The sequence below is a fragment of the Selaginella moellendorffii genome, unplaced genomic scaffold, assembly GCF_000143415.4.
Source record: "Selaginella moellendorffii unplaced genomic scaffold, v1.0 SELMOscaffold_106, whole genome shotgun sequence".
Lineage (NCBI taxonomy): Eukaryota > Viridiplantae > Streptophyta > Lycopodiopsida > Selaginellales > Selaginellaceae > Selaginella > Selaginella moellendorffii.
The window spans coordinates 441212-454176 of NW_003314367.1; the positions used below are offsets into that span (position 1 = coordinate 441212).

Below are 12965 nucleotides of genomic sequence, written 5' to 3' on the forward strand. Positions count from 1 at the left end.
CATCCGAGGATACTCGGCAGCCTTGTCATTGCAGCGACGCCGGAGGCTTACCTCGATTCATGCCGCGCGAAGCCATGCCCACCGTCCACTTATTATCTGTTGGCCTCCAATCCAATGTGCTTTAAAATCCCTTCCTCATCATCCTGGGCAGTGTATTTACCGGTACTTAATCGCGACCTTAAGAAGACGTTCCCCTGCTGCACAGGGAGCGAGGGAAGGAGTGAGAACAACAGTGGAGAAGTTTGAAAGAAGAACACAAACCAGATCTGAGCTAGCCTCCCATGAAAGGCAGGAATCCTCTCTTGGGTCGAGTCTCCTCGATGAGCACCGCCTTCATGCTGTCCTTCTCCACCAGTCTCCAAGCCGCCTGTTCCAATGCCAGTCCGGCCAGAGTCGGAGGCTTCTTGAGCACTAGCGGGTACCCCCGGTTGGTGCTCTTGATCACCTCCGAGTCCTCTGGAACGACACCAAGCAGCGGCAAGCCCAGCATCTCCTGGACATCCAGCACCGACATCATGTCCTCCCCCTTGATCATGTCGCTCCTCACCCGGTTGACGATCATCTTGATGTCCTTGATATCGTCGCACTCCAACAGACCCGTGACGCGATCCGCGTCTCGCAGGCTGGTGATGTCCGGGGTGGTGACGAGCACGGCCTCGTTAGCCGGTGTGATGGCGGTGATGAAACCGGCGTCGATCCCCGCGGGGCAGTCGATGAGGATGAAGTCGGGGCATCCGTCGGGGCGCTGCTTGAGCGCGTCCACGAGCCACGTCAGTGCCTTGCCGCCGAATCCCATGGGCATCTTGTAGCGGGGCTTGTTGATGCACAGGAGCTCCAAGTTTGTCCATCGCTTGTCGCGGACCAGCGCTTGATCCAGCCGGCATTCGCCGTTGAGCACCTCCATTGCCGTGTAGTTGACGCGATTCTCCAGGCCCAGCAGCAGATCCAAGTTGCGCAGCCCCACGTCCGCGTCGATGGCAACCACGCTGAAGTCGAGCCGCGCCAAGCACATACCTAGATTCGCAGTCACCGTCGTCTTGCCCACGCCGCCTTTGCCCGATGTCACCACCACAACCCGGGGTCGGCTCCCAGCCAGCTCCGGCCGCCGATTCCACTGCAATACCGCGCGGATCTGCCCGCTGCTCCTCCTCGTCCTCCTCCTCTCCCTGCTGCTGCTGCTGCGCCCAAGCCCTAATCCCGTGGGAGCAGGGAGGGCGCCCGTCGCCACCACCACCATCTCCTCCTTAAACCCTAAACTTTTTGCCTGCTCTTTCATTTCATATGACCTCGCTTGAATTGCGTCGCATAAGGCGGGAAAGAAGAAAAATCGAAAGCGCGCGCGCGCTCTCAACGCGACCCTAGGGCATCGTCGTCCACGCTCTAGCATTCTCTCGCTCGCCATGGAAGCTCGCCCAGGTAAATCTCCTCCCTCCTCATAGATCTCATGGCGCATTACATTTTCTTCTTCCAGTGCAGCAGCAATCCACGGTTTGCTCCACCGAGGCGCCGCTCTACAACTTGAGCTGCTGCCCGCCCAAGAAGAGATTCCGGCCAGCGGACAGCAGCGCCGGCACCGTCAGGGAGCGCTTCTGCGGGATTCCATTGCTTCCTGCCAAGAAACGCGTGGTAGCCTTCCAGTTTGGGGAGGAGCAGCTCCTCACATCTCTCTTGCTCCACCAAGACGAATCGGACGCCAAGAACAACACAATGAAGCCCGTCCCAGAGGTTGAGCAAAACAACAGCAACAAGCGCGAGGAAGTGTTTGAAACGGATGCGCCAGATCCAGATCCAAGGATGGTCACAGCACAGCAGGAGAATGATCTCTCCTGGTCGTGCCGCTTCTGCCAAGCCAGTGGCGATTCAGAGGTAGCATTCTTTTTTTTTCCCTTTGATACATGACATAGAAGTTTCGGATAAACTTGGTGTGCTTTTAGGAGGCAGGGCCGCTCATGGAATATCGGAACCGGACCTTGATCCCAGCCACATCTTGCCATCAAGGAGAAGCTTGCCATGATCGCCCAACAGCCGTGCACGTCCACCTTCGTTGTGCCGAGTGGTACGTATCAGCAGCATCTGTCGTGCACGGATGATGATCCATTCTTGATCACGCAGGGCTCCCAACGTCTACTACACAGGCGATGGCGAAGGGGGAGACGAGGGCGGTGATCAGCAAATACGGAACGTCAAGTCGGAGATTGGGAGAGCCAGCAAGCTCAAGTGCCATGCCTGTGGCTCCAGAGGCGCCGCGCTGGGATGCTACTTGAGCAAGTGCCGCAAAAGCTTCCACTATGGCTGCGCTCGTCGAGCCCAAACCAAAGGCCGATGGGAGACGGTAATCTCTCTCCTCAGGCTCTTTCTTTCCCTGTGATTAATCCATCGCCATTCGCCACCAGGAAAGGTATTTGTTCCTGTGCGACGACCACGCGGCGTGGAGCTTTCCCGGGGAGACCGAAGGGAAATAAATGTGAAGCACGTTTTTGTGATTTAAACACGCGACAAATATTTAGGGTTGATACATATAGTTTTCTTTCTAGGGCGGAAGAATGGATGTGGAGGAGGAGGGCGATGCTGCGCCGGCGCCCGGCCCAGCCCCCGCGCCCACGCGCAAGCCCAAGCGCCCGCTCGACTTCGAGCACGCATTCCTGGATGCGTTGCCCTGTGCCGCCATGTAAGCTCCAGATTTCTTTCGCCTTTCGCGGCTCACCGCTTTGCGTCCAGGTACGAGAAGAGCTTCATGCACAGGGACGTCGTCACGCACGTCGCGGTGTCCGTCGCCGATTTCTTCATCACTGGTAGCTGTGACGGTAAGTGAGCAACGAAAGGGAATGAGCGACACTTATCCCGATCTCTGCCACAGGGCATCTCAAGTTTTGGAAGAAGAAAGGAACTGGAGTGGAGTTTGTGAAGCACTTTCGCTCCCATGTTGGCCCCATTGAAGGACTGGCTGTAAGTAAGCACTTGTGTCACTGTATCTTGCTTGTCTTGCCCTTCTTTCTCACTCTGTCTTTGGGTTCTCCAGGTGAGCGCAGACGGCCTTCTCTGTTGTACTATATCGAACGATCGCTCCGCGAAAATCTACGATGTTGTCAATTACGACATGATTTCAATGCTGCGGCTCTCTTTTGTTCCCGGGGCGGCTGAGTGGGTTGTCAAGCAAGGAAGCACCGACTCAAAGCTTGCCATTAGTGACAGAGCGACGCCTGCTGTTCACATTTTTGATGCTCGTTCTGGGAGCAACGACCCTCTGATTTCCAACGAGGTACGTACATACCAGTTGTCAAGTATGGGCTCTCATTCGCTTATGGGGCTTTGCAGGTGCATGGCTCCCCTGTCAAACTGATGAAGTTTATCCCGGCATTCGATACCGTAGTCTCGATCGACGACAAAGGAATGATTGAGTATTGGTTGACAAAAACCATGGAGTTCCCTTACAAAGTGTAAGTGTCATAAAAAGTGAAAACACAGGCTCGAGCGAGCTAACTGGTTTCGTTTGTTGCCTGCAGTGTGAATTTCAAGTATAAAACTGAAACTGATCTGTACACTCTAGCAAAATGTAAAACAACAGTGTCTGCCTTGGAGGTGAGTTTATCTTGTGGTTCATCACCCGGATGTAAAGATGACCTTTTCTCCTTTGCAGGTTAGTCAGGACGGGCTACAATTTGTGACCTCGTCACCAGATAGGCGCATCCGCGTGTTTAGATTTAAAACAGGTAAACTGAGGCGGACCTTTGATGAATCACTGGAGGTATATATGATTGAATCGGTTCCCAATTCTAGATGCTTCGTACTGACGTGGGAAACGTTTCCAGGTCGCACAAGATTTGCAGAGAAGTGACCAGCCACTGTGCCGGCTAGATGCTTTTGACTTCGGGCGCCGCATGGCCGTTGAGAAGGAAATTGAGAAAGCGGAGAACGTCCCACCCGCCAACGCAATCTTCGACGAGAGTGGCAACTTTTTGCTTTATGCAACACTCTTGGGAGTTAAGGTAAGTCACCCTCACTCCGCCATGTGATGCGCGTTTTACTTATTTGTTGAAGTTTATCCAAAGGTTGTCAATCTGTCCACCAACAAAGTGGCGAGAATCCTTGGTAAGGTGGAAAACACGGAAAGGTTTTTAAGAATTGCGCTGTACCAAGGGGGAAGCGGTGTCAAAAAGGTCAAGAAGATTGGTGCCAATGCTGTAGACCAGAAGGAGTCCGTGACAGATCCAACCCTCATCTGCTGCGCATTTAAAAAGCACCGTTTCTATATTTTCAGGTACGCAATGCTGTGCACTCGCTTTACGCTAAAGCCATTCTGTGAGTGATCTGTAGCCGGAGGGAGCCTGAAGAAGCAGAGGATGCATCCAAGGGCCGGGATGTCTTCAACGAGAAACCCCCGCCTGAGGAGTTGCTGGCAATATCGGACGTTGGCAAGGCTACCACTACTTCCTTGCCCCTGAACGTGGTATGTGTGTTATGTTCGGAATTGATGGCGAGGCCTGAATTGTTTTCTCCAGATGATGCATACGACCTTGGGAGACATCCACATACGTCTCTACCCCGAGGAATGCCCGAGGACCGTGGAGAACTTTACTACGCACTGTCGGAATGGTTATTACGACAACCTGATATTCCATCGGGTGATCAGAGGCTTTATGATCCAGACGGGCGACCCGCTGGGAGACGGCACAGGCGGGCAGTCAATTTGGGGGGGTGAATTCGAAGACGAGTTCCACAAGAGGTAGGCGAGCTTGCATCATTGTCGTGTTTCTTGTGTGCTCAAATAGCACCACGTTTGTGGCGTGCTTTGCCTTTTTTGTCCACCAGCCTTCGACATGATCGCCCGTTTACCGTGTCCATGGCGAATGCGGGGCTCAACACCAACGGGTCGCAGTTTTTTATTACGACAGTGGCGACACCGTGGCTGGACAACAAGCACACCGTGTTTGGCCGCGTCGTCAAAGGCATGGATGTCGTGCAGGTAAAGAAAGCAATTGCTACAACAACAACAACAGCAACAACAACAGTGTTGTTGTGTAGAGGGCTTCGCTCTCTCTCTCTCTCTCCTCGTGTTGGCATTGATTTGTTTTGTGAACGTAAAAAACAGGCCATCGAGAAGGTGAAGACGGACAAGAGCGACAAGCCATACCAGGACGTGAAAATTCTCAACGTGACGGTGCCCAAGGGATAAGCTTGGAGGCGTGGAGCGAGCAAGGAGGAAACAAAGGGCCAGGGAAAAAGGAAAAAAAAGGTGGGGTGGGGCCGCGACAACGTGTTTGAGCACGTGGTTTTCACGCCAATTTGAGGCAGCTGGGTAAATGGAAAATGTGGCCCTTTAAACCTACCTAAGCTCGCTGGACAGAGGGAGAGGGGCGCCATTATTTACATATGGAAGGCGTGCGCCGCGCGACCTCCACTCCTTTTGCAGCACGCGCTTGTGTTTTTGCTTCTCTCATCGCAACCAAGTCAGAAGAGCTCCCTCTTTGTGTTCCCCCCGTGCCCAGGAGAGAGAGGAGCTCCAGGCAGCGCAAGATTGATTGAGAGATTGTCCACTCTTCCGGGAGCTGCTAGGCCTAGATCTGGGGGATGTTGCGAGAGATTTGTGTGTTCTTCCTGTAGCAGCTCTAAGAGGGAGAGGGAGAGGGAGAGGGAGAGGGAGAGGGGGGATGGATTTCGATTTCTCGTCCTTTCTAGGGGGTCCTAGCCCCGACTTCAATCCGTTCCAGGAGGAGGTGGGCGGAGGGGGGGCCATCCAGAGCACGTTTGCGGACACGGCGCTGCAGGACAAGCTCACCTTGCTCGTCGACAACTCGTCCCTCTGCTGCTGGACGTATGCAATCTTCTGGCAGCTCTCCAGCGCCGACGGCCAGATGTAAGCTCTCTCTCTCTCTCTCCCCCGTAGCATCACCTAGCATCATCTGCCGTGGTTCTAAAAGGGCTCACTTCACTTCAGGATTCTGGGCTGGGGCGACGGCTACTTCTCCACCAACGAGAACAGTACCCAGCGGAACGAGGCCAAGCAGTTCGATGCCGACCAAATTCTCAGGCGCAAGGTCCTCCGCGAGCTCCACGACCTGTGCCATCCCGAGGAGGACCTCCGAGAGGTGGAGCATGTCACCGACCAGGAGTGGTTCTATCTCCTCTCCATGTCGTGGAATTTCCCCTGCGGTGAAGGGTACGTAGAAACACGCTTCTTGTCTTGTTCCAAGGCTGATAAGCTCCAGGAGAACTCGCAGCATTCCAGGGCGGGCGTTCCAGTTTGGGCAGCACATATGGATTTGCGACACTGTCAAGCCCATTAACTTCCAGTGTGCGCGACTGGAGCTTGCCAAGGTAACGTATTCTTTTTTCTGTGTTTTCATCACCTGTGCTCCGAGATTGCGTGCTGACTTCACTCCTCCCCTCTGTGCTTGTACCCAGAGCGCAGGAATTCAGGTAACCAAAAGTTGAACTGGCCATGTTGTATAGATCTCTCACGTACTCCACGCTGCAGACAATCGTCTGTGTTCCCACCCGAAACGGAGTTGTGGAGCTGGGATCCACCGAAATCGTAAGCTTTCGTGTTTTTCGCTTCTCTTTGTTGGAGATGATATATGTGGTGCCGCAGGTTAACGAGTGCTCGCGGACACTCCAAGACATAAGGAGATACTTTGAGGAGGAGCAGCAGCCAGGTACATTCCAGGTGGCGGATGTGCAGCAGCAGCCGCAGCAGCAGCCGCAGCAGCAACCGCAGCAACAGCATCATCATCACCAGGCTTCAGCATACGAGAGCATTCTCCTCTCTGGCCCCTTGTCCAGCTCCAGCAGCATCACCGTCAACTCGGGCATGGAGCGTGGCGCACACCTCAACCCGTCGCTCAAGGCGTCCTACCCGGACAAGCTTAGCTCCTCGGCCCTGGGCAGCAGCACCGGGATGGAGTACTTCTACTCGTCCGACCCTTACGACATGCCAAGCCTGGACAGCGACAAGGAGAGCGTGCCCGTCATCCTGCCCCCGTACTCATCCAAGTCGTACGACGACAAGCACTTTTTCCAGCTCGGGGCACCACCCAGCAACAAAGGTGGTGGGAGCATCAGGCCCGGCCACAGCAACAAGTTCCAGGCCTTTGTAGCGGAGAGTAGTGAGATTGTCACGTCCATGGACTCCAAGAGCCGCAGGGTGGCCGAGCAGCAGCAGCAGCAGCAAAAGCAAGCGGCAAGCATGACGTACTTGAGGGAGGCAGCCAGCAAGAGCTCGGGTCCCAAGCCAGGGGGCATGAAGCAGCAGCAGCAGCAGCAATCGGAGACGACGGTGGCAGCTCTGATGAATCCACCGCGCTCCAGCATCGAGACGGAGCAGGAGCTGGACTCGGAAGCGGAGGTGTCGTTTAGAGAAGCGGCAGACTGCAGCCTCAACGTGGTGCAAAAGCCTCCAAGGAAGCGTGGCCGGAAGCCTGCAAACGACCGCGAGGAGCCCTTGAATCACGTCCAGGCGGAGCGGCAACGGCGGGAGAAGCTCAACCAGCGCTTCTACGCGCTGCGCTCGGTGGTTCCAAACGTTTCCAAGGTAGGCAGATCTCTGCCAATTCTTTATGCGCTGAGCCTACAATGCTTCTTTTCTAGATGGACAAAGCATCGCTGCTGGAAGACGCCATCAAGTACATCAAGGAGCTGCGGGACAAGGTCCAGAACTTGGAAACACAGATGAAGGAGATGCAGCTCCACGCGTCGTCGGCGTCGTCTCGTCATGCTACTCATGCTGCCGCTGCTGCTACTGCTGCTGCTGCTGCTGCTGCTGCTACCAACACCAACGATGCGACGAGGCTCCTGGGAAAGCAAAGTAGCCTGGCCACCTCTCTCAGTGCCAGTGCCAGTGCCAGCGCCGGCGGCGATGTGCTGGACACGCAGTCGGAGGTGCGGTCGCGCTACAAGGAGCGGGAGCAGCAGCCGGATGTCTACGTGCACCTTGTGGGATCGGAGGCACTGGTGCGCGTCAAGTGCCCCAAGGACAGCTACCCCGTCGCCAACCTCCTCGTCACGCTGCAAGACGAGCTCCAGCTCCAGGTGGAGCACGCCAGCATCTCCAGCCTCGACCGCCACCACCTCCTCCACACCGTCATTGTCAAGGTACCAAAGCAAGCAAGCTCTCTCTCTCTCTCTCTCTCGCCCACTCTCGCATTCCATGCGCTTGCCTTACACAATATTTCGTGGTGATGCAGATGCGGGAACACGTGTCGCTGACCAAGGAGCAGCTGCACTCGACGGTGAGTCGGGCGTTTCATCTGGCCAAGAAAGATGGCGCTCCTGCGCCTGCTGCTGATCGGCCAAGCGACTGACTGACCGACTCGACGCGAGTGATTGTCTGTGTTTGAGCGGCAGCAGCACCTCCCCAACCCCACGCATGTAATTCTACACCGCCCGGCGCTCCACTCGGATGGCGCCCCTTTAAAATGGCTAACAAATCCAAAACAAAACCGAGTTATTTCCTGCGCTCTCGTCTGGGGTTCGAGACCCACCCAGGACGACGAGCAAGGGAAGAAGCTACAGCTACAGCAGCTATAGCTGCTACCTAGGGCCATGGAGGAGGAGCGCCACGACTCTATTGCTCTCGCACAGGTTTGCCGCCCCCCTTTCTTCTCTCTCTCTCTCTCTCGCACACACACACTCACAACGAACAACAGCAGCACGACATGGACAGGAGCGATCTCCCCAAGGTATGCGCTGCTCTGTGCTCTGCGTGTTTGATCTCGATGCTTTGTACCTTACTGGAAGGCTCTTGGAGAGGGCGATGGCGAGGAGGGGGCGACGACTGCTGAGCGCGATGGCGATCCCGTCTCTGTGAGTGCTCTCCTAGCTAGATCTTGTGCTGGTATTCATCGACCGTGTTGTGTGTGGGGCGGGGCAGGAGATCAACAAGTCGAGAGCCGAGCTGCTTGCTCGGGTCCAGAACCTCAAGAAGGTAGACATTGATTGCAGCGGGCTTGGCTCATTATGTGGGGGGGGGTGGCACTGGCAGGACTTGCAAGACTGGCGGGGGAAGCTGGATTCTCAGGTGAAGAACTACCGCGAGGTATTGTTTCTCTCATCCATGACGATCACCTCACGAATGAAATGCTCAGGAGCTTGGAGAGCTCCGCAGCACATTGAACTCGGAAGTGGAGCAGCTGAGGAGTGTAAGTATAGCATTTTCATCTTTTTATTTCTGTCGTTTTACGAAAAAGCTTGTGTGGTGGTTCAGGAGTTTCAGGACCTTCGGAATTCGCTGAATAAGCAACTCAACGTGCAAGACGAGGTTGGATTTCTTTCTTTCTTGTGCCTCCTCCTTCTCTCATTCGTTTGGCTTGGCCAGGGTGCACACAACGGCGGCAGTGCCAGCATTCCTCCTCCTCCGCCTGAATAGCTACAGTGTACTAGTATTTACTGTAGAAAATGTAGAAAACAAAAACAGAACAGGCATCCTACGTGGCCCAAGCGTTGCCGACCCGTGGTGTTTTAGGGCAAACCAATATTTTTCTTGTTGCATGAAATCATCTCGCGTGCGCGCGAGGTGACCGAAAAGATGGCGGGCGGGGAGAGGCTGTAGTAGTACCCAACTTGCTGCTGAAATAGATGTCTAATGCGCGGCTATGGCGGGCAGCAATGCAGGACCGGCTGGTCCGCACGTCGAGGGAGGCGGCGGCGGCGAGGCTGGAGCTGTCGTCGAGCCTGGCCGAAAGCAGCAGCCTCCACGACTCTCTGGACGACTGCGAGTGCTACGTGCCCCCGAGCCCCGTTTCGTTGCCCATCCACGGCGAGTGTGGCATTCCTCCCCTGGCCCCTCATGAGCGCGACAAGGTGACGCTCGTCCTCGACCTGGACGAGACGCTGGTGCACTCGTCCTTCGTGCCCATTCCCAGGTACGACTTCACCATTAGAGTAGACATCGACAACAAGCTCCAGACCGTCTACGTCGTCAAGCGGCCGGGCGTGGAGCAGTTCCTGAGCGCCATGGCCGACAAGTTCGAGGTGGTGCTCTTCACCGCCAGCCTGCAAAAGTACGCAGACCCGCTGGTGGACCGCCTCGACTACTACTCGGCCATCCGCCACCGCCTCTACAGAGAGTCGTGTAGGCTCTACGGCGGGGGCCTCGTCAAGGACCTGTCCATCTTGGGCCGGGACCTGCACAAGGTGATCATCGTGGACAACAGCCCCCACTCGTACGCACTGCAGCCGCAGAATGCCGTGCCCATCACCTCCTTTATTGACAACCCCAGGGACCGAGAGCTGCTTGAGCTCATACCTTACCTCTCCGTCCTCTCCGAGTTTGACAACGTCACTGCCGCGCTCAACAGCTGCAGATACGAGTCGCTCAAGCGCTACTAACCTCTACGCTACGCTACGGATCTCGATCCATCCATCGTTGGCTGGCGGATTACTATATGTAGCTCTATAAGCTCGGTTGCTCCTCTCTCGACTGCCTGCAACCACCATTCCTATCTTACCCAGTAGATGCCTATCGACGCGCGTAACTAGTGTTCCTATATATAAATAGCGGAAGAGCCGACCGAGGGCCATATTTTTCATATTCTAACTGTGGCTTGACAAACTTCATTGCAGAGTCGAGATGTTACTGCATTTCGTCAAAGTCATGAAGCTCAGTTGCCACTTCTTAAATGGTTGGTCATGTTACGCCTCCACTCGACTAATGTAGTCAAGCAGCTGCACAACACATCCGCGAGTTGCCAGTCACTTTTAACGTTACAACGCAGCAAAACAGCCATGCTTTTGGTTTACTTTGCTCCTCTTTCAGGTTTGGAAGGGTCTTGCGCTTTCAGATGAAAGCGAAACAAACCTGTGGTGGAGGAAATCGTATTACGCCTGTTGCGGTCATCTGTCTTCGTTTGTACGTTTTGGATCCTATGATTCTTTGTTCTCTTTCTGCAGATAATACTTGAATGCATCTTGGAAATCTTTCTCTACATGCAATAGCCAGGTATTTTTCTTTTCTGATGTGAGCTCATCATTCCATAGTTCATTGATAACGGCAATTCTGAAAATTTAGCTCTGGGAACGTCTCTCAAAAGCAACAATCTTATAGTGTGGTACGGTCTCACATACACTGGTGGAGGGGCAAAAGAAGACGTGAGATGCAGTGCACTGAGAAGCAAGGAATCAAGGTAAGGCGCTGTTTGTGAACTTCTGCTAAGCTTTTTAGACAATAATAAATATTTATGTCCAGGACAAGATCTCAAGTTAACCCTCGCATAGCAGATGAGGTGGAAAAACAGACGCAAGATGGGGAATCCGTCATGTGAAGGGATGGGAAGTCATTGATTGCAGATCGGAAAAATGTTAAATGGGCATCGCCAAATAAAAAATGTTTTGCAAGTTCCTTGAGAAGAGATAAACATCCGGGACCTTGCTGAATACGGCACACGGACGCCTTTCCCGATTATAATTTATATGAATTGAAGGGGTTCCCGAGCCATGTAAGTATTGATACGTATATAGAGGGACTGGCAGCAAGGATACGGGAGCTCAGTACAACTTCCTTAACTTTGAGGCTGCGATGCATTTGAGCAGCTGGACAAAAATCAACGCATAGCTCCACCTTATCAGGTCGAAGAACAGACAACAGAATCTCTCATGTGAAGTCATTGATTGCAGATCGGAAAATAAAAGAAAATCTGTTCGTACGTTAATCGCTTTGAAGTTTGCTTTGATCAGTTGTAGAACATAGCAAAAGTGTCATTCCCGTGAGTCTTCAAAAGTGTCATTCCCAGCGTCGTTAACAGGTTTCCTTGAAGTATAGACGAATTTTTTTCGATATATGTGGTGCAATATGTTATATGCCATATAAACTCGGTATACATTTTATTTTATGGTGTGTAGCACCAGCTTTTGTAACTTCATCAGCAACGACTTTCCTGGCAGAACAAGGCCATAGCGCAAAAAGTCTCACATGTGCAGAAGGACGCAGGGTCAGAATGTGAAAGCATGTGAGAAACGAGATGACAGAGAATCACGAGAGGCCGCTGGTAAGAAACTTTTCGTTCTCCTTCACTTGAACAAACGTAGAACGACACAAAGGACCAAAACTTAGAACAAAGACCAGAACTCTATGCATCAAAGAATCCCTAAATCTTAAGACTATTAGTTCACTTTAAATGTGGCAGGCAGTTTGCATTTTCTACAGCGGCTGCTGGTGCCTTCAGAGCAGATCGACGAGTGGTCTTGGGACGCCATTCACTTTTGATTTTAGCAGCCAACGCTTTTGACAGTCAAAGATGCTGAAGGGCGTGAGGCTACAGTGCTGAAGAGGATAAATAAAAGTTTGATTTTCTTTTCCCTGTCGTGATGACCATGATTCTGGCCGTCAGGATGGTAGTTCCGTTATCAGCAGGGCAGGCGATCAGGGACGTCAACTTTGGGCCATGGATTGGTTCTCTTCGCTCCTCAATCAGGAATTGGAGGCCCACGATCCATCTAAGTATCGGTACTGGTGACACTATAACTGTGAGATATAGTTTGGAGCTGCGGGTTACCATTTCAGACTGGGATCTACTGGCAAGGTAAGCTGTTGGTGTTGGTGTATCTCTCTCGTGGTGGGAAAGGTCGAGGACGTCAAAGTTATGGATGAATATTACCACTTAGAATACCTTTGGTACGGAGGCATGGAGTGCCAGATATGCTTAGTGTACCAACAAGGTCCAGATTCGCAACAAAAAGCACCTTTGGTATACTGAATAAGAGTGTTGATCAGGATTTAGCTTCACATCTTGTCCGCTTTTTGGAGCATCTGTACTGGAGAACAAGTGTGCTATTCAGCTGACAGCTATTCAAATTTCAGGGACGATATCTGCTCTTGAAAGCGTTTCGACTTATGCAAAGTTGACATCCAGGTTGCTCAACACCGTTTTCATCTACATTCAGCAGTGCTCTGTAAATGTATCCAATGTACGCCAAGACTGTTCGGAAACAAGCGTCAAAGCTGGCTTACAAAGTTGAGACGACAGAATTGGATG

At 53.2% G+C, this 12965-nt stretch overlaps 5 protein-coding genes and 1 pseudogene across 9 annotated transcripts; 5 read left to right on the forward strand and 1 right to left on the reverse strand.

The window, feature by feature from the left end:
* Positions 1-82: 82 nt before the first annotated feature.
* LOC9630803 (putative septum site-determining protein minD homolog, chloroplastic) lies at positions 83-1402 on the reverse strand. Its single transcript, XM_002990239.2, has 2 exons — positions 262-1402; positions 83-197 (listed from the first exon to the last, which is right to left on the reverse strand). Exon 1 carries the CDS (start codon positions 1400-1402, stop codon positions 272-274), a length of 1131 nt encoding a protein of 376 aa, XP_002990285.2. The 3' UTR covers positions 83-197; positions 262-271.
* On the forward strand, positions 1277-2495 carry LOC112342328 (BRCA1-associated RING domain protein 1-like). The gene is made up of 5 exons (XM_024663991.1): positions 1277-1416; positions 1472-1866; positions 1935-2056; positions 2113-2332; positions 2394-2495. Exons 1-5 carry the CDS (start codon positions 1401-1403, stop codon positions 2460-2462), a joined length of 822 nt encoding a protein of 273 aa, XP_024519759.1. The 5' UTR covers positions 1277-1400; the 3' UTR covers positions 2463-2495.
* A 10-nt stretch (positions 2496-2505) lies between these two features.
* On the forward strand, positions 2506-5326 carry LOC9630804 (peptidyl-prolyl cis-trans isomerase CYP71). 4 transcript variants are annotated; one of them, XM_024663988.1, is made up of 13 exons: positions 2506-2668; positions 2719-2804; positions 2858-2946; positions 3020-3259; positions 3316-3437; positions 3504-3579; positions 3638-3745; positions 3810-3986; positions 4050-4089; positions 4138-4258; positions 4315-4447; positions 4500-4723; positions 4810-5326. In XM_024663988.1, exons 1-13 carry the CDS (start codon positions 2544-2546, stop codon positions 5171-5173), a joined length of 1905 nt encoding a protein of 634 aa, XP_024519756.1. In that variant the 5' UTR covers positions 2506-2543; the 3' UTR covers positions 5174-5326. The 4 variants fall into 4 exon arrangements, with proteins under 4 accessions (XP_024519756.1, XP_024519755.1, XP_002990253.1 ...); XM_002990207.2 differs by having other exon boundaries at positions 2510-2668; positions 4050-4258; positions 4810-4963; positions 5090-5326; XM_024663987.1 differs by having other exon boundaries at positions 4050-4258.
* Positions 5327-5562: 236 nt separating this feature from the next.
* On the forward strand, positions 5563-8448 carry LOC9648026 (transcription factor MYC3). Its single transcript, XM_024663986.1, has 8 exons — positions 5563-5854; positions 5936-6157; positions 6219-6315; positions 6403-6417; positions 6476-6532; positions 6590-7528; positions 7585-8088; positions 8181-8448. The coding sequence occupies exons 1-8, from the start codon at positions 5649-5651 to the stop codon at positions 8295-8297; spliced, it is 2157 nt and encodes a 718-aa protein (XP_024519754.1). The 5' UTR covers positions 5563-5648; the 3' UTR covers positions 8298-8448.
* Positions 8312-9442, forward strand: LOC112342329. 2 transcript variants are annotated; one of them, XM_024663993.1, is made up of 8 exons: positions 8312-8577; positions 8646-8675; positions 8734-8799; positions 8867-8920; positions 8978-9031; positions 9081-9134; positions 9200-9253; positions 9311-9442. In XM_024663993.1, exons 1-8 carry the CDS (start codon positions 8539-8541, stop codon positions 9359-9361), a joined length of 402 nt encoding a protein of 133 aa, XP_024519761.1. In that variant the 5' UTR covers positions 8312-8538; the 3' UTR covers positions 9362-9442. The 2 variants fall into 2 exon arrangements, with proteins under 2 accessions (XP_024519761.1, XP_024519760.1); XM_024663992.1 differs by having other exon boundaries at positions 8313-8577; positions 8643-8675.
* Positions 9443-9555: 113 nt separating this feature from the next.
* Positions 9556-10323, forward strand: LOC9648027 (annotated as a pseudogene).
* Positions 10324-12965: the final 2642 nt, after the last annotated feature.